This window comes from Guillardia theta (genome assembly GCF_000315625.1).
Source record: "Guillardia theta CCMP2712 unplaced genomic scaffold GUITHscaffold_12, whole genome shotgun sequence".
NCBI lineage: Eukaryota > Cryptophyceae > Pyrenomonadales > Geminigeraceae > Guillardia > Guillardia theta.
This window is the reverse complement of record NW_005434662.1, coordinates 722,329-739,680: the sequence shown is the minus strand read 5'-3', so window position 1 is coordinate 739,680 and position 17,352 is coordinate 722,329. Positions and strand designations below refer to the sequence as shown.

The window sequence follows — 17,352 nt, the reverse complement described above, 5'->3', positions numbered from 1 at the left end:
GCATAATGGATGGATGGATGGATGGAGGGAGGGAGGGAAGGGAGAAGTATTACTCATAGCAGGAGGAGGAGGAGGAGGAGGAGGAGGATGAGGAGGATAACGCACCTGATCGCCAGCCGAGAGGTTCGCAGAAGCTTTCAGTAGCAGGGAACCATCGGGTGTCTGCAATGGCAGCAGGTCAGGAGAGCGCAACACGTCCAGCAGGACCCCAGCTCTCACCGAGCTCGCCTCATGCGTCCCCGTCTTGTGGTTTGGCATGTCTGCTGCTGGCACCAGAGTGTGGACCACCGACACGTTCTCACCTGCTCCCTCCAGTCAACCCCTCCTCGTCCTCGTCCTCGTCCTCGTCCTCGTCCTCGTCCTCGTCCTCGTCCTCGTCCTCGTCCTCCTCTTCCTGCTCGTGCTCGTGCTCGTGCTCGTGCTCCTCGATCCTCTTCCTGCTCGTGCTCGTGCTCGTGCTCGTGCTCCTCGATCTCTCGTCACCCCTTTCCCGCCCTCTTCCTTGCTCTCCTCCCTCCCACCTCTCTCGCTTTCCCATCCCATCCTCTTTGTACCCCCCTACCGGTTGCACAGCACTCTTTCCTACCCCTCTGCCTCTTGCCCCCCCCCCCTCTCCTACCGGTCATCTTTCCCAGGACATCGTCTTTGAACTTCCTGCCCCACGTCCTCGACATAATGATGCTGCATGCACCAGTCAGTCTGCTACGGAGGACAAGGGGCAGGGCGGGGCAAGGTGGGAAGAGGCGAAGAAAGGAAAGAGGAGGACGAAGGAAAGTAGAGGAAGAGGAGGTGGAGGACAAGAAAGGAGGAGAAACAGGAGAGAAGAGGGCAAGGAGGAGTAGAAAGAGGAGAATAAGGCACCTGCAGGCCCATGCCCATCGCGCGTACGTGTAGTCGGCAGGGGAGAACTTGAGAGGAAACTGGGAGAAGAGTTTGGGCATGAGCTCGACGTAGTGAACCTCCAGGACGTCCCTCGCCCGCTCGATCAGGTCGTCGAACCTTGTGACTTGCTCGGGAAGGGGTTTGAGAATCTTCTCCCTCCTCTCTCTCTCGAACTTCCTCTCCGAGTAGAAGATGGGGAGCGGGACGTGGCGCGGCAGGGCGCAGAGGTAGGGGCGCCAGAAGGAGGACTTGTTGAGCGACTCGTGGATGAGGTAGACGGCCAGCCCGCTGAGGCCCTTGTGGAACTGAGGGATGCTCTTCCAGACCTCGGCGAAGTTTGGGTCCTGCGAGACTGTCCCCACATTGATCAGCAGCTTCGGGGGGATACGAAAGAGGATCTCGTGGTCATGGATGGTCCCGTTGGCCTTGAGCCCTCGCACCATCCTCCCCGTCTTGCTCCCGTCCTCTCCCTCGATCGGGAACATGCCTGTCGTGACGTTCCGGTGGATGTAACCTCCCATCCTCCTTGTCCACTCCATCACCCGCAGCACTTTCTCTTCCTCCGTCCCGCACTGGTGGCCGTCGACGACCGCATATCCGATGGAGGAGGCAGAGGGCTCGATGCTCTGGTTGACGTGTAGCTGCATGTACGCCATGAAGGGGACGAGGAAGGCGCAGAAGAGGAGGTAGTAGGTGATGCTGGACCGGAACTGTCGCTTCTTGAGCTCCACAGAGTTCTCTCGCTTGACACCAACTTCCAACCTTCGAAGCCCGAGCTCAACATCGCTATTGGAGGCGCTGCTGGCCTGTTGAACCAGCTTTAGAGTCAGCACGAACCTCTCCAGTTCACCACAGGCCACCTCCCTTCCTCCCTTCTCCCTTCCACCAACTCCTCCTCCGCCGCCACCACCTCCAACTTCATCTTTTCTCCATCCCCCACACCCCCCACCTCCACCTCATGATCATCATAACCATCATCATAGTCCCTACTGTGAGGTTTGGTCAAGCCTCCATTCCGAACAAAGAGACACACAAGTGTCCTCGTCCACTTTCGCCTCCACCTCTCACGACCTCTTCGTGCTAGCCTATCTCATCGTCCTTCCATGCACCCACCACCACCACCACCACCGCCACCACCACATCTTCTTCTTCTTCCTCCCTCTTCCTCCCCCCTCCTCCTCCTCGTCCTTCTCCTTCCTCCTCCTCTCCATCTCCCGCTCCCCTCCAACTTGCCTGCGCCGCCCGCACGCGAAGCTCGGCTCTCATACTGCTGCCATGCCCGGTGAGTCAGAAATGGGTTGAGTTGGGGTGGTACCCTGAATGACTAAAAGGGAGGGGTACTGGACAGAATCGGGTGTAGAGGTATGCAGGAGACGCTATGGCAGCGGGTCAAGGAGGGGCTGGAGTGGTTCGATGGGGCGATAGGGGAGGGAGAAGAAGAGGAGGAGGCAGGGAGGATCGCAGGGAACAAAGGAGGAGGAAGAAGAAGAGGCTTCGAGCAGGCATTGGAGAGATATTATCCAAAGTTCAGAGTCATCCATCGAGACCTGTTGCCGTCAGCACTGGAGCCGTCGACGAGGAGAGCGCTTGAGGTCAGTCTGCAAGGATGAGAGGAGAGGCGTGTACATGCATACAATCACCTCACTCAGCGCGATCTCCATCGGGTGCAGTCAAGGTTGTTGATGCTACGACAGGTGCTCAAGGACCAAATGGGCTGGTTTCGTAGAGACTACGTGTGGGTCAAGGGCAAAGTGACGCAGACGATGGTGACGAGGCTCCTTGTCGGAGAACGTGGATGTACATACAAGTATAAGGGCCTGAGACTCTTCTGCCGATCGTGGGAGACGGAAGCCGCGAAGGTTCCCGACAGCGCCTGTCATGCACTGGCGGTGAGAGGAGGGTTGACGGGTGAGTTCGGTGCAATGACAAGTCTCGATGTGCAGGAGATTCGAAGACTGAACGAAGTACTGAAGGAGAAATCGAGGAAGCAGCACGAATGCTTCATGGCGCGCGGCGAGGGATCCGGGGAAGGGGCAGTGGAGGGAGGAGTCAACAGCTTCAATGCAACCCTTATTAACTACTTCGATGAATCGATAGCAAACCACGTTGAAACAAGGCCCGAGCCCTACTACGGGATGGGCAGGTGCTGCATTTCATGGCATGCGGACGACGGAGTGGTCGAGCAGTCCGCTATCGCAGTGTACAACGTCATCGAGCGAGCGGAGAAAGGGGAGGAGGAAGAGCTGGGGGAGGTGTGGAAGGTGGGGTTGAAGGTGAAGTGGGAGGTCGATACGCCTGGTGTGGCGGTGCCGATGGTAAACGGAGACGCGTATGTTATGCTGTCGGGCTTCAATGAGAAGTATGACTGAGTTCTTCCTTCTCTCCCTCCTCTCCTCACTCTAGTGCAGGAACCAGCACTGCGTGGTGTGCGGTCGGGGGTCACGATTCAGCAGCACCCATCGGGTCTGTCCACAGGAAGACATGTAAGACGAAGTTTGCGATGATGTGGCTGGTGGCCTGACATGTTCGAAGGTACCACAATTTCTACTGCAGGTGCCGTGAAACATTCCTTCAGCTTCACTTCCCCTGGAACGCGCGGGGAGTGCTCCAGGAAGGGGAGGAGAGGAGGGCATGCCTGAGCAAGATCGTAGCGAGTCTCGATGCTCTAGAGGATCTACATGACCAGCTGGAGTTTGAGTGGCTGCGGCAGTTTCACTTCCAGTACTTTGACCTGCCGCCGTCGGAGCTGGACGACTACTGGGTGGAGGTGATACATGTGCTTGCAGATCTGTGGCAGAGGATGGAGATTGTGGTCTGGATTTGGATCAGCTGCTGCAGGAGGAAGAGCTTCATGGTGGGAGGGAAGGAGCTGCGAGACCGTCTGGAGCGTTTGCGACAACTTACCTCACAGCAAAAGGGGCAGGGTCAGGGTCAGGGAGAGAGTGAGCAGGAGGAGGAGGAGGAGGAGGAGGAGGAGGAGGAGGAGGAGGAGGAGGAGGAGGAGGAGGAGGAGGAGGAATGGCGAACTGGAATCTTCTCGCACAGCTGGATGGTTTCAATCGTGCCAGAGGTGCAGAGCAGCTTGCCGTTTCTCATGAAGAAACTTTTAAGGAGTGAGGGTGCAGGAGGAGGGAGGGAGGCTGCCGGGGAGAAGGCGATTCCTGAAGACGCGCTGGAGCTCGTGAAGGCGACTCTTGCCCGGCGTTTGCAGAAAAGGTGAGGAAGTTTTGGTGATATGCTCCTCTTCTAACAGCAAGGAATCGCAGACAAGAGCATCGAATTTGGTGGGAGGAGAATTTCCGGAAGAGGTTGTCTATGGGAAGGGGAGGGGAGCAGAGGGAAGGGGGAAAGAGGAAGAGAAAGGAGGGAAGAGCTGACGGCCTTGGCTTCTCTCTGCTCCCAGCGAACCTCAACAGCCTCGTCTCTACTTTGAAGTGAACTTCAATCAAACAACAGAAAGATCCTTGAACGTATGATTACAACATCTCAGCATATCCAGGCCTGACCGCCCGGAGAGGGGAAAATGAATGCATGGAAGAAAATTGATCGCGGGGGGAGTGGACCTGACGGGAGGTCTATCTGTAGATGGTGTCAAAGGTCTTGTTGAACTTCTGCAACTTCTCGATGACAATGTCCATCTTCTCCTCGCTCGGCAAGAAGGTGGTGCGGAAATGAAAGCTACCCTTCTTCTGCCTGCGAAGCAAGCTTACACTTGAGGGTGAGGGAGGTCGGGGACTAGTGAGTCGCAAGGAAGAGGGAGGAGGGAGGCGGACGATCACAGGTACACTAGGAGGTGCAGGACACAGGAGCAGGGAGGAGCAGAGCAACAGGGGCGAAAAGGGGAGACATCAAAATACCTGAATCCTGACCCCGGGACCACACAGATACCAGTGGCATCGAGCAGTTCAACGCAGTAGAAGGTGTCAGGCGTCATGCCGGAGTCCTTGGCTGCCTGCACAGCCTTGTAGGGGATGTCGATCTTGGGAAAGGCGTAGAGGGCTCCCTCGATGGCGTTGCAGGAGATGTTGTCCATGGCGTTGAGCGCGGTCGACAACTTGTGTGCCCTGCGGGTGAGCGACTCCTGCAGATTGTTCATCTCCTCCTGATAGAGCGCAAAGCTCGGCTCCCCCTCCTGCGGGGGCTTCACCATCAGGTCAACCATCATCTGGCCCGCGATGTTGGAGCAGAGGCCGATGGAGACAAGCTTGTAGATCTGCTCCCGCACGACCGTGTCAATGTTGCGGAGCTCCATGTACCCTCCCCTCCTCCCGCACTCCCCGATCATCCCCTTGGACACGGAGTGGTAGGAGATGAGTTCAACGGAGCTGCCCATGTCCGTCACGACCTTCCTGAAGGAGGTGAACGGGGTCTCGCCGTAGATGGGCGTCTGGTACACCTCGTCCGCCAGGATGACAAGATTGTTATGCTCACAGAACTTTACAACCTCCCTTATGTTCGCCTCTGTCAGACACTGTCCCGTCGGGTTCCCCGGGTTGATCACCACCATTGCTCGAATGTTGGTTCCCTGATTCTTCGCCTCCTGATACGCACGATCGAGTTCACCGAGGTCCATGCTCCAACCCTTCTCCTCCTTGAGGAAGTAGCCCACGGCCCGCCCTCCGTTCAGGGAGATCGTTGCGGTATAGAGAGGATACTGTGGGATGGGAATAAGGATCCCGTCCTTCTCGTTCCTGATGAGAACGTTCATGGACATGTTCACTCCCTGACTCACGCCGTCCGTGAGGAAGATGTCGTCCGCAGAAGCAACAAGATTGTCCCTCTTTGAGATGTACTCTGCCACGTGCTCTCTGACCAGCCGGATGCCCTAGGTATCACTGTCAAGATCAAAGGCTAACTCCCGTCCTCTTGCGCTCACCTGACTTTCACTATACGCTCCCGTCCCTCCTGGGATGTTGCTGAAGAACATCCTTGCTCGCTCAATCGCGTCCTCAGGAAACAATTTCTGTGGAATCTTCAGCAAGTCGGAGAGCAGACGAGCAGCCGGTCACCTTCGCTTTTGGCATTTCGACCAAGTCAGGATAGTCCATCAGCGCCAGCACCTTCAAGCATCCAGTCAAGGAGAAGGAACAGAAAGGGAGGCAAGTGAGGAAGGAAACAAGGGCGCGAAGGAGAAGGAGCAAGGAGCAAGGAGGGAAAAGGAGGTGGAGGAGGGGAAAGAACAACCTGTCGGAAGAATGTGATCGGCTTCTGGTTCAGCTGCTGCGGGTTGCCGATGTTGCAGTAGATGATCTCGTCGAACGGCATCCTGACACTCTCCTTGAGATTCCTCTCGTGCTGCAGCCATGCCGCGGTCAAAACAAGAGCCGCTGCCATGCCCCGCCTCCCTCCCACACCTGCATAGCACGTAGGACGAGAGCTCCTCGGATGGCGTACTGAGCATCGAGGACCTTGGGATTGATCGTCTCTGAGACGGAGGAAGACACATCAGCGCGAAAGGAGGAGATGGCGCACAAGGGAACTCCTACCTGCAGTCAGCTGGATGCCTCGGCGCTGGAGCACGTGGGGCTTCATGGAGAGAAACTTTCGGAAGCATCTGCTCCGGGAGGCAAGCATTCTCCCCACTGAAGGAGCTGCCATGATCATGTATCAAATGAGAGCTCTGTCCTCACTGATACTCCTTCACTCCTGTCTTGTTCATCATCCAACTAATAACTCCCGCTGACACCTTCTCCTTAACCCAGCACCAGTCTGTCTCCTTCTGATACCATGCTGTCAACTCCCTTTGACTCTCCTTCTCCCTCCATCTCTACTTGTCCTGCACCATGAACACTGTCCCACACTGTCCCCCCTCCCCCTCCACCCCCTCCTTCCCTCCCATACACTCGCTGCCTGCTCCTCTTGCCGCCATGTCAGTGCGTGTTTCAGAATTGGGCCAAAAGCGGAGAAAAATAGTCTTGACGGTTACTGAGGGTAGGGGTGCATGAAACAAGAATTTTTGGTATGGGGGTACTGGGTATTACCGTAAAAATGCCCTGCAACATCCTCTTGATGGTACGGGTACTTTTAGCCTGGGGGCCATCTAACTACCGGTGTGAAATTTCAAGTAGGGGTAGTCCAGAGCCAAATGATGTAAATAGCAGAGGGGGGTAGGGGTACACACAGTGCCATCGTCAGCACAGATGCACAGCAAAGCGAAAGGAGGGGAAGGATGAGGAGGGAAACGGAGCGAAGGGCCGAGGAGGGGGAGAGAGGAAGAGGAGGAGAGGAGAGGGCACAGGATGAGGGAGAGTTGCATGTTAAGCCAGGTGAGTAGCCACGAAGGAATGCAGGGGAGAACGTGCAGGAAGCAGTTGCAGTGTACAAACAAGAAGGGTGTAGCTCTGCTGTTCAAGGCAGCCATCGGACAAAGATCAGACTAAGATGATAAGAAAACGAATGATCGAGAGACATCGAAGTAGAAGCAACGATCGTGAGTGAGAGAACAAGTTGCTGTGATGAAGCAGGATCACCGACCTCCATCGCCCATTGGCGGTGGAGGTCATGGTTTACTAGAAGGCAAGGAATTCCTATCTCAAAGAGATCGACTAACCTGAGTCGTATCCTTCTGAACAGTTTTCTTCACAGGAGGGTCTTTGTTCTCAGCGCTTTGTATGAGCTGAGAGAGAGCTCTGCATCGACCCATGTCCGACGCCTACGTCACACTCCCCCTTGGGGACGAAGATTTCTCCCCCTCTGCTCCTGAACAACCCGGAAGTTTCGCTCCTCGCCCTCCTCCCAATCTCCCGCACATAATGGTGAGAAAACGGCGACAAGCACATTCATGGTGGATGTAGAGATGTGGATAGTGGTATGGATGATAAGAATGTTGACAAAAGCGATGAGATGAGAGTAATTGTTATTTGGTGGTGCTGGTGCCGGCGGCGGGGGAGGAGTGCGCATGAAAGTGACTGACGATTTTGTTTCAGAACAACGATGGCTCAGGGATTCGTTTCGACGTCTCTGTGACCCAACCAACCAAGAGTGGCAACGGCTATCAAGCCTACGTGGTGTACAAGGTGACTTGTAAGGTGAGGAAGCGTGCACGACGAGGGTCGATGTCCACTCCCTGCCGCTGACTCGCTGCGCAGACAAACTTGGAGCAGTACTCGTCGAGTGAGATCATAGTGAACAGAAGATTCAATCACTTCGTTTGGCTGCACATCCAGCTTCTGGAGCAATACCCTTGCTACTTCATTCCTGCTCTGCCGGACAAGTCTGGAATAGATCCGTACTTCAACAGATTCGACGCTGAATTCATCGAGAGGCGCCGATGGGCCCTCCAGCAGTTTCTCTTTCGTCTTGTCAACCATCCCATCATCCGAACGTCAAAGCCGCTGCAGGTGAGAAGTGACGAGGAGCGGCGCGCCGGGGCGATTGAGCAGCGAGCGAACAGATTTTCTTTGAGGGGAATGAAGATTCCATGAAGCTTCCGGAGGAGAAGAAACCGTCCTTGTTTGGATGTAAGTGAAGATTTTTTTGAGTATTGTCTGTAATGTTGAACCCTATCAGCGCTTTTCAAGGATATTGGAGCACCGAAAGTGCCAAAATCGATGCAGGAAAGGCCTTGTTGGCATCATCGTTGTCAAGTGAAGGCTCTGTCTTGCAGGATCCCGAATTCGCTGAAATGGGGCTGTACATAAAAGAGCTTGAGGATCAGCTGTTTGAAGTTCACAAGTTTGTAGAGAGGATGGTGATGACTCTCACCGTCATGGGATTCTTTAGCATCAACAGGGAATTCCTGACTTACCTGCAGGTGCTTCGCAGGAGGGACTTCGGAAGTTCCCTCGGAGAACTTGGCCTCACCTTGATCACCATGGGGACTCATGAAGAGAAGGTTGTCGCAACGGGAGACACCATGGTTTGCTCACGCTCGCTCAACAGACAGGTGAAGAGGAGGCAGCAACGACTTCGAAGTCGTTTCACGACCTAGGGAGGTCTGGTCTTGTCTTCTCGTAAGCATGTGGGTCAGGCTGATCGCGTCAACAGCTGCTGCGACCACCTGGCGATCAACATCCAGGAGCAAGTGAAGGATGAGATGGAGAAGACTGTGTTCGTGTTGGAAGAATGGCTGCGAATAATGGAAGGCGCAAAGGTGCGGCTCACTGATCAAACTGATCGATGTCAAGCTGATGTGGACGCAGGAGGCGCTGAGAGTACACGGAGCAACTGTGGCCCAGTCGCTGGCTTTCATGGTGCGAACGTCGATTGCAATGAGTGTGGTGGTTGGAGTTAACAGCGTTTCGCAGTCGGACTATGAGAAGAAAGATCGAGCGCTGGTGCTTCCTCCTCCTCTGCCGTATCTGTTCCTGTGTTGCCGGTGACTGTCGTTGCAGAAGCAAGGGGTCCCGCAAGGGAAGGCAAACATCACTGAGTCCGATGTCAACGAGGTTCGACTTGTAGGGTAGTAACGCTGCTTGTCATCATGTCTGCAGGCCCGGCGAAAGGTGGAGGAGTCGAAACAGCGCGCAGAGCTGCTCGGCCAACGCCTGCGCGAGGAAATGATGAGGCTCAAGCGCATGAAGGCGGTGGAGCTGCGGACTTTGCTGTTCCGCTTCGTGGAGATCCAGATCAAGAACGGATTCGTGGTTGAAGAGGAGACGGAGATCGGGGGTTGAAGAGCTCATGGGTCGGTGCAGGTGACGGAGTCATGGCAGAGAGCTCTTTCCTCGGTTGTCAACGGCATCGATCCCTCGGCTCTCCCAGGGTATCTCCACTTTTCCTCCCCTGCTTTGTGCTGACATACTCATCGGCAGCAAGACACAGACAGAGGGATATGTGTGATTCAGATACAACCCTGTAGTGAGCACATTGTTTTGAGTGAAACAAGTTGTCATCGTATGTATGGTTGTCTTGCACACGATACCACCTCCTCGCACCTGCACTCTGAGATGGTTTCATCATGTATAATGCCATCTGCGACAACCTCGGGCGATCGACAATCACATTCTAACAAGGACCTCGGAGCTTTCGTTCTCCAGTTTCTCTACCAACTCCTCAAGCTCCTTCCTCTCTCTCTCCATCATCGCCTCTGCAACCGCATACGTGGCCTCTTGCTCCTGTCGACACCTCCTCATTTTCTCCAGAACAGCCCTGTACTCTTCCTTTTCTGCTCGCAGAGCTTCCGTCTCCTCCTTGATCGCAGTATAGATGTCTTGAGCCATTCTGAAAGCTCTCTTTGTCGACATGCTCTCATCTGCGTTCTCATGCAGGTCAAGAGAGATCCTTGAGGGAGTGAATTCCCTTGAAGTGGATGCAGAATCCAGCGATGATATGCTCTTGGTCGATTGTCTTTCGGCTGTTGTTGTTGCTGCTGCTGCTGCTGCTGCTGCTGCTGCTGCTTCTAGGTCAGCTCCGGCTTCCTCTTGCTCGTATCGTGACTCGCTCCTCCTCTCATTCTCCCTGAAGTGGCTTGACAGCGGGTTCACAGAACGGTTGACTTGCTTGGCCAGGTCTTCTGTCTTATTCGCTACTTTCTGCAATCTGTTCTCCGTCTTGTTTGCCACTTTCTGTATTCCATCGACAAGCTTATGCCCCCATCCACCAAAGAGCTCGGACATATGGACAATGTCAATTCAAGTCAGTGAGACAAGTCTCGATGCTGATCTCGTTTGTCGCCAGCCAGCTCGCACAACACCCTCACCTCATGAACTTTCTCTTCTCCCCTCCTCTTCTCCTTTCAGTCCCCTCCTCTCCTCTCTCCCGTCCTTCTCCTTCTCCTCGCGCCATCTCCTGTGCCCTGTCCTTCAATCTCAGCCAGCATGGCTCATCGGGGTAGGGGGGTTCCGGATGCAGGCAAGATGTCTAAATCAGGGTAGGGTCCTGAAGAAGGGGTGGGGTCAAATACGAATTTGAGGGTAGTAATGATCTACAAAGATTGGTAAAATGTATGAGGGTGGGGTCTACGTCGACGGTGACGGTAGGGAAAAAAGGACACTAGGGGGTAGGGGTGGTTTGGTTGTGAGTACGAGGACAGCAACTAATGATTTAGAAGAAAAGAGCTCTGCCTTCTGTTATGCTTGAGGACGATGGCGGGATGCGCAGTTTTTTAAAAAATTCAGACGGCAGGATGGAGGCAGGGACGAAGAGACCAGGAGGAGGAGGAGGAGGACACATGAAAAGAGTGTGAAGATTTCGACACAGAGGGATGAGGATAAGCGGCAAGAGCAGGAGGGAGGTGGGCAGGAAGACTGAATGTAGGAAAATTTACTTCAGGGGTTAGCATGGAATGGCGTGTCAGTAGCTTGAGCAGGGGTAGGGGAAGGAGCAGGATATGAAACTAGATTATGATCATGATGATAATGAGGAGGAAGGGTGCCATGATATTTAGAATTTTTTTGATATCATGAAGGAAATGGTGATGTTGGTTGCGTGTACGATTTTTAAGGAGTTTCAAATTTTGGTTCACTGAAATCATTTCTGCAGCGTACTCACACCTTCAGGATGTTCACTGTACGTGAAACCAATACCATCTTCATCTCGTTGCTCATCGTCGGGTTGTCTCTGTTGGATTCGTGTGCTTCATTTCAAGTCGGAGTGCAGCTTCCTGGTTCCTCGAGGTGCGCCTGTCTTTGCAGGAAGCCCAAGGACTGAGAGATCGACCAGGTCTCATCATGCCGGTAGGACGAGGAGCATGCATCTGACACGATTGAGATGCTCCTGGATCCCGGAAGAGAAAAAGGGGCTTGACAAGGATGAAGTGAAGGAGAGTCTTTCCCGCTTCATGAAATCAGCGCCCAAGGGTATCATAAAGGCTGTGCAGAGTCAGGTGGGGGACCTCATAATGGTGATTTTGCTCTGAAGAATGTCTCCAGGTTTTGCCCGTGGCCAAAGATATCTTTGTTAAGAACGTCTTGAAGCAAAACGCTACAACCACGACGAATGAAGTCGTTACAAAACCCAGCGACAACCCGATGGTAAGGATAGCGAGAAGTTCTTTCCAGCCTGACTTTGCACGCAGAAGGTTGTCAGTAACTCGACAGTGAAGGCGAACATTGCTCCCATATCCTTGGTAGATGCTCCAGACTCTAGCGACCAGCTTCAGCAGCTGCAGTTGCTCATGGGACTGTCCCTCGCCGATGAGTTGGAGGAGAAGACTTCGAGGTGCGTGTTTGTTGTTGTGAAAAGATGCGAGTCATTGAACTTGCATCTACAGATTGCTCGAGCAAGACAATACGCGAAGTGCTCGGAGTTCTTCGCCGTCGTGGATGATTGAACGAGAAGATTACAAGTCCTGAAGTTGAGAGTAATCCAAGATGAAAAGGATTGTAAATATATGCTCTTTGGCATCAACAAAGATATTATATATTTCCTCACAGCAGGCTATTCAACATTACATTCTTTACAGCTCGAAGATCGGTCATTGCATCTGTTTATCACCAGCGTTTGGTGTTCACGTCTTTTTTCGGCTGGCATTCCTGCAGGAAGCTATTGAGAAATTTGCAAAGATCGATGGTCAAGATACTTGTTTCACGAGGTGTATCATGATTCTCCCTTTCCTCTGCTCGGCATTCAGCTTCAAGAATTCATCAACTCCCTTGCCTGAAAGTTCGCAATAAGATAACTCCAGAGCAACCATACTCCACATACTCCAATCGTAGCACACGGAGTATGCAAAGAGTGATCCGTCATGGTTGAAATGTGAGGATGTTATTGGCTAAGCAGCGCATTCGTCACAAGCCCACCACATCAAAACAACGGAGGCACTTCACCTGATCTGCCCTCTGGAATGCTTTCAGCCTGTGCTTTGCATCCTGAAGGACATCTTTACAGCTGCTACGTTTACGATGAACCTCTCGTACCTTGTCCCAAAAATTGAAAGATCCATCCCCGCCCGCTGTGGCGAATGTTCCCAACTGACGCAGAGGGTGAGAGAGAGCCTTGAAAAGTACGAGGGATTCACAGGATGGAATGCAATAGTGTTCACAGCATATAGCTCCGGGTCCTTGGCATTTGTGTTTTGCCTTGTCAAGGAAGCTTTCAGGACATTGACAAAGCAGGACTGTGCAAGTCACCGATGACACTTGAATGCGAAGTTCTTGGGAAGGTCAGCATCGCTGATATGCTCAACGCCTACCCGCCCCTCAATGCTCCCGACACAGAACCCGGTCTGTTTGCAGGAAACAGGAAGTCAGAGCATTTCAGCTAACCGATGTGAGGGTTACACACCTTGTCAGGGAATATGGCCACACATCGGGTTTGGTATTTCAAAGGCGAGAACTTTTGACGAAATGGCTGGGCGGGGTTGCTAAAATGTTGTTAAACCTGCACAGGAACCAACACTGATCAACTCACCGTAAGTCGTATACAAGAACATGTCTTTCAGCAGTTGCAACTATCATAACATGATCCACGACATCCATCGCCTGCAGTATTTTTCAGTCCCAGTTAGTCCAGACGTCCTGCACATACATAAACTCTGTCTGGAACTTGTAGAACGCCAATTGGAGAAGCTGAGGGATTTCTACAGAGATCAGTCAAACTAGACATTTTTGAAACATTAAAATATTCTGAGAATGAACCTTGCATCCCAGAATTTCAGAGTACGATCCCAAGATCCCGTAATGTAACAAGGGGATGGCAATTCAGAGTGAAAGATCCCAGAGATGGGAGCATCGTGCATGGCGATCTGTAGCAAAGTCATGCTCACAACCTAAGGATTTACCTTGTTTCATGGCAAAGACATCATCTGGTGCACCTGAGTCCAAGTACCAGCTCGAATGTCCCACAGCATTCCCTTGCCGTCAGCTCCTCCTGATAATACGCCACCGCCATCCAACTTTCCACACGTGAGAACTTCGCAGCCCTGACATACAATACAAACCTTCCACGCGCAGCACATTGCCGGCTTCTCATGCTTCTGCATGCCAACGGGCTTTGTCTTGCCTGTTGATCCATCGACCTCGTAGCATCGCAACTACTCAACATCATCAGAACGCGAGCAGTAACACGGAAAGCTTGCAAACCTCCCCTTCCCACGTCGTCACGGCCAAAAAGTTGTTAGGTGCCTGGCATCAGCCATCAGAGGAGCTCGGTAACGTGCAGCTCTACATACCATCGCCTTGGGCGAGAACTTCATGCACGTTATCCCGTCGTTGGGAATGTGTTCCGCCTGCAGAAGCTCAGCCTCGGATCCGGATGGTTCGCATTCACCTCTGGGTCGTTCTCAGGGTTGTATCCCTTCTTATCAGATGTTAGAGAGCTGCCCCAGCTCGACCAGCTCGATCCTCCCCGCAGCCTCAAGCCGCCGACTTCGCTCCTCCCAGTCTTGGCCCCTCCCCAGGGAGAGGAAACCCCATCGACTCTTTGCGGTACTCCGCACCCCAGCCCCTCAGCACTGCATACGGCAAGAGTTGAACCTCCATGGCCCCTGCCTATCCTCGAGAGGAGGAGGCAGCAGGAGAGGAAGAGCGTCGCACATGCGCCCCCTCCCCGCCCCCTGCACGCCGCCATGAGCACCCGTTACGGCCTGTCGCTGAACGTTACGCTGATTCTGAGCAGTCTGTTACATTCGTTATATATATTCGAAATTTGTTATATATAATAGTCATAATAGTCAGGGATCCCACTGCACATGCGGGGGGCGAAGCGACCAGATCGAGGACGAGGAGGAGGGGGCGGAGGGGGCGGAGGGGGAAGAGGCGGAGGAGGACGAGGAGGACGAGGAGGACGAGGAGAAGTGAGAGGAGGGCAAGAAGGTCGAGGAGGCAGTCCAGGGGGACGGGGAGGAAGGGGACGAGGTGTAGGCAACGGAAAGGGTGGGGGAGAAGGAAGGAGTGTCGAAGCAAGTGAGAGAGGAGGCGGGAGAGGCGGAAGAGGTGGGCGAGGTGCGAGGGGCGCGAGAGGCGGAGGTGTGCAAGGAGGAAATGGAGGCTCGAGGCAGGATCGCAGGCATAGTAAGGACAGGGAAGGTTTGCCCAGAAGAGCAGAAGATGGAAAAAAGAAGCGCGAGGACAACAGCGCAGATGCGAGCACAAACAAACACAGAAAGACAGGAGACCAAGAATTCAAGAAAAAGAAAGGATCTGGCGACGGTGAGGGATCAGTTGATCAGCAAGCCAAAACTGGAAAAAGAAAATGGGAAGGGAAGCAGGAGAAAGGGAAGAGGAGAAAGTTCAGTGAAAAGAAGGCTGAGAGCAAGCCCAAGTTGAGGAGCGACAAGACTCGTGATCCTGAGAGGACAAGGTCTATGAACGACCAGATCTCTCAGCATGCAAACAGGAAAGAGCTGGCAGAGGCGAAGAAGCTGCTCCAGCAGGCGGTAGACGAGGATCTGGCGAACACGCACACCTATTCCATTGCGATCAACGCCTACGTCCGATGCGGCGATGCGATTGGAGCATCTAAGGTGATGAAGCAAATGATCAGCGCAGGTTTTGCTCCGTGTGTTGTCGCGTACACAACACTCATCAACGGGAAGTGCAAAGCTGGAGATGTACTGGGCGCTCTGGATGTGCTGCGGGCCATGCTGAGTAGGAAACCTCCGGTGCTGCCAAACATTCGGACCATCAACACCCTTCTTCGCGGCTGCTTGCTAGTCGGGGCGTCCTCCGAGGCAGATTCGCTCTTCGAACGCATGCAGGGAGAGTGGAGTCTTGAGCCGGATCTGTCCACATATGAGTACATCATATCTCTGCGGTGTCAGGGACTCCTGCTCGGCGAGGCCACCAAACTCTTCAGGATGCTGCAGAAGAAGACCAAGAAGGATAGCGAAGAAGCTTCTAGTTCTTACCTGGCTCAAGCTGTGAACAGTCCGATTGTGAACATTGCCCTGGCGAGGTCAGCAGCTCTTCTGAAAGACTGGGCAAAGTGGAAGCTGTATGGCAAAGCCACGAGAAATGCGATTCAGCACATGGAGAAGGAGATCGGAGAGAGAAATGAAGGAGACGATGAAGACGAAGATGAGGGGGCCGGTCATCGTAAGATCGAAGGAGGTAAACAAGGCTGGCGAGTTCGAGATAAGAGTCGTCAACATGCGGTAGCTTGTTACTCTGCTCCTCTGGTTCGAAGCTTATTCTTGTGCTGCCAAACACAGGCATCGATCTTTGAAAAGCACAAGTGTGAAGAGATTCGGAGGGAGTTAAAGTCGATCGAAGAGTTTGTCACCAGCGTCAAGGTGTTTGCATTCGCTCGTTGGTCCTACACCTTATATGTGATTTGGCAGGCTCTGGAGGAGGACGACTCCAACACTCTGTCCAATGGCCCTTTGAAGGCTTACAGCGATTTTCTTCTGCGCTTGATCACATTTCGGGACCACGACAACGAGTACACGAAGTGGATTCGGGAAAATCAGAAGAATGGCAGCCCTGAAGCAATGAAAACTGATGAGAAGACTGAAACTAAGAAGGTCGAGAAGACTGAAACTAAGAAGGTCGAGAAGACTGAAACTAAGAAGGTCGAGAAGACTGAAACCAAGAATGTCGATAAGACTGAAACTAAGAACGTTGGAGATCCACAGAAAATCGTCGTCAAGCAGATAACCAGTGGTCTCCGGAAGGTCAGGGTGTGATGAGCTGTTTCATTATACTGATACTGGCGGCAGAGCTTCGGACTCGATCAGGTTTTGAAACAGGATATCATTGCTGCAAAGGGAGCATCTGACCCTGAGGAAGCGAAAGAAAAGCTGATTGAGAAGTTCTTTCCAAAATTCTTGGGCGACTACACGACAAAGATACGAAAAATGCTGAGCCCCAAGGGCTTTCTGGTCTTTCGGGAATTATTCGGAAACACTCTGCCTGTCAAGCTTGAAATTTGCTCCGGGGCTGGTGAATGGGCCATTGCTCAGGCCAAGGCAGATCAAGACGCGGCGAACTGGATGGCCCTGGAGCTAAGGATCGATCGAGTTCATCAGATCTTTACCAGAATGATTTTCCATGATGTTCAGAACCTGGCGGTGCTCGGTGGTGATGCCACACAGGTGAGTCAGGCAACTGCCTCTCTCTGAACGATCTGATTGAACGAGCAGATTCTTCCGTGCTTGATCTCGGAGTCTTCAGTCAATCAGATTTTTGTCAATCACCCTGAGCCTCCTCAACAGACTGGTGGCGAAGACTCCGAGGGGCAGCATCTCCTCACCGTTGACTTCTTTCGTGACATGTATCGCATCCTTGCACACGACGGAACGATCACAGTGGTGACAGACAACCTGTGGTATGCAAAGCTGCTCGGCAGAATCCTTGGAAAAGTAAGCGAGGGGTCGAAGGCAGCATTCACCTCCATCAAGATGCAGAACAAAAATATCCGACAGAACAGCTGCATAGACGGCTTTGTGATCCATGAGGGCTCGCCAGGACCCGAATGCGGGCACAGCATCAAGGCCTCCTCCTACTTCGATCGTCTATGGCAGAAGGGAATCAATCGGCACGCAACTGCGCATGATCGATACTTTTTGTACATTAAGAAGAACGTCAAGAAAGCTGGTTAAGTTTAAGACAGTAAGAGGCAGGTTCAGGAGTTTCGGAGCATTTTCAGTTG

General features: G+C 53.2%; 8 protein-coding genes across 8 annotated transcripts in view; 4 read left to right on the top strand and 4 right to left on the bottom strand.

Annotated features, from left to right (window-relative positions):
- GUITHDRAFT_103166 (hypothetical protein) overlaps positions 1-1,804 on the bottom strand; it is a gene marked incomplete at both ends in the record, with an annotated part of 2,031 nt that extends 227 nt beyond the window's left edge. The window contains 5 exons of the mRNA XM_005838172.1: positions 106-162; positions 220-302; positions 620-681; positions 862-1,688; positions 1,733-1,804. Coding sequence (XP_005838229.1) covers positions 106-162; positions 220-302; positions 620-681; positions 862-1,688; positions 1,733-1,804 — 1,101 coding nt within the window. The remainder of the gene's footprint in view (positions 1-105; positions 163-219; positions 303-619; positions 682-861; positions 1,689-1,732) is intronic.
- A 442-nt stretch (positions 1,805-2,246) lies between these two features.
- On the top strand, positions 2,247-4,320 carry GUITHDRAFT_103165 (hypothetical protein; the record flags this gene model as incomplete). Its single annotated transcript, XM_005838171.1, has 7 exons — positions 2,247-2,474; positions 2,577-2,771; positions 2,826-3,241; positions 3,291-3,365; positions 3,415-3,812; positions 3,951-4,098; positions 4,149-4,320. 7 exons carry the CDS (start codon positions 2,247-2,249, stop codon positions 4,318-4,320), a joined length of 1,632 nt encoding a protein of 543 aa, XP_005838228.1.
- A 137-nt stretch (positions 4,321-4,457) lies between these two features.
- GUITHDRAFT_103164 (hypothetical protein) lies at positions 4,458-6,414 on the bottom strand (the record flags this gene model as incomplete). Its single annotated transcript, XM_005838170.1, has 7 exons — positions 4,458-4,575; positions 4,740-5,707; positions 5,759-5,845; positions 5,892-5,942; positions 6,067-6,177; positions 6,237-6,307; positions 6,369-6,414. 7 exons carry the CDS (start codon positions 6,412-6,414, stop codon positions 4,458-4,460), a joined length of 1,452 nt encoding a protein of 483 aa, XP_005838227.1.
- Positions 6,415-7,017: 603 nt separating this feature from the next.
- Positions 7,018-9,719, top strand: GUITHDRAFT_161653 (hypothetical protein). The gene is made up of 14 exons (XM_005838169.1): positions 7,018-7,637; positions 7,809-7,910; positions 7,971-8,222; positions 8,276-8,342; positions 8,392-8,438; positions 8,489-8,572; positions 8,636-8,716; positions 8,764-8,816; positions 8,869-8,974; positions 9,024-9,158; positions 9,216-9,269; positions 9,315-9,467; positions 9,519-9,586; positions 9,636-9,719. The coding sequence occupies exons 1-14, from the start codon at positions 7,524-7,526 to the stop codon at positions 9,661-9,663; spliced, it is 1,344 nt and encodes a 447-aa protein (XP_005838226.1). The 5' UTR covers positions 7,018-7,523; the 3' UTR covers positions 9,664-9,719.
- Positions 9,720-9,821: 102 nt separating this feature from the next.
- GUITHDRAFT_103162 (hypothetical protein) lies at positions 9,822-10,439 on the bottom strand (the record flags this gene model as incomplete). The annotated part of the gene is made up of 1 exon (XM_005838168.1): positions 9,822-10,439. One exon carries the CDS (start codon positions 10,437-10,439, stop codon positions 9,822-9,824), a length of 618 nt encoding a protein of 205 aa, XP_005838225.1.
- Positions 10,440-11,322: 883 nt separating this feature from the next.
- Positions 11,323-12,094, top strand: GUITHDRAFT_103161 (hypothetical protein; the record flags this gene model as incomplete). Its single annotated transcript, XM_005838167.1, has 4 exons — positions 11,323-11,438; positions 11,485-11,647; positions 11,694-11,795; positions 11,840-12,094. 4 exons carry the CDS (start codon positions 11,323-11,325, stop codon positions 12,092-12,094), a joined length of 636 nt encoding a protein of 211 aa, XP_005838224.1.
- A 160-nt stretch (positions 12,095-12,254) lies between these two features.
- RAE1_2 (putative Rae1, nuclear pore complex component) lies at positions 12,255-14,243 on the bottom strand (the record flags this gene model as incomplete). Its single annotated transcript, XM_005838166.1, has 17 exons — positions 12,255-12,296; positions 12,344-12,420; positions 12,469-12,535; positions 12,591-12,632; positions 12,681-12,734; positions 12,782-12,842; positions 12,894-12,988; positions 13,048-13,126; positions 13,174-13,244; positions 13,291-13,342; positions 13,401-13,507; positions 13,577-13,657; positions 13,703-13,795; positions 13,845-13,886; positions 13,934-13,990; positions 14,032-14,080; positions 14,173-14,243. 17 exons carry the CDS (start codon positions 14,241-14,243, stop codon positions 12,255-12,257), a joined length of 1,140 nt encoding a protein of 379 aa, XP_005838223.1.
- A 600-nt stretch (positions 14,244-14,843) lies between these two features.
- Positions 14,844-17,302, top strand: GUITHDRAFT_103159 (hypothetical protein; the record flags this gene model as incomplete). Its single annotated transcript, XM_005838165.1, has 6 exons — positions 14,844-14,912; positions 14,972-15,856; positions 15,914-15,994; positions 16,043-16,375; positions 16,421-16,795; positions 16,844-17,302. The coding sequence occupies 6 exons, from the start codon at positions 14,844-14,846 to the stop codon at positions 17,300-17,302; spliced, it is 2,202 nt and encodes a 733-aa protein (XP_005838222.1).
- Positions 17,303-17,352: the final 50 nt, after the last annotated feature.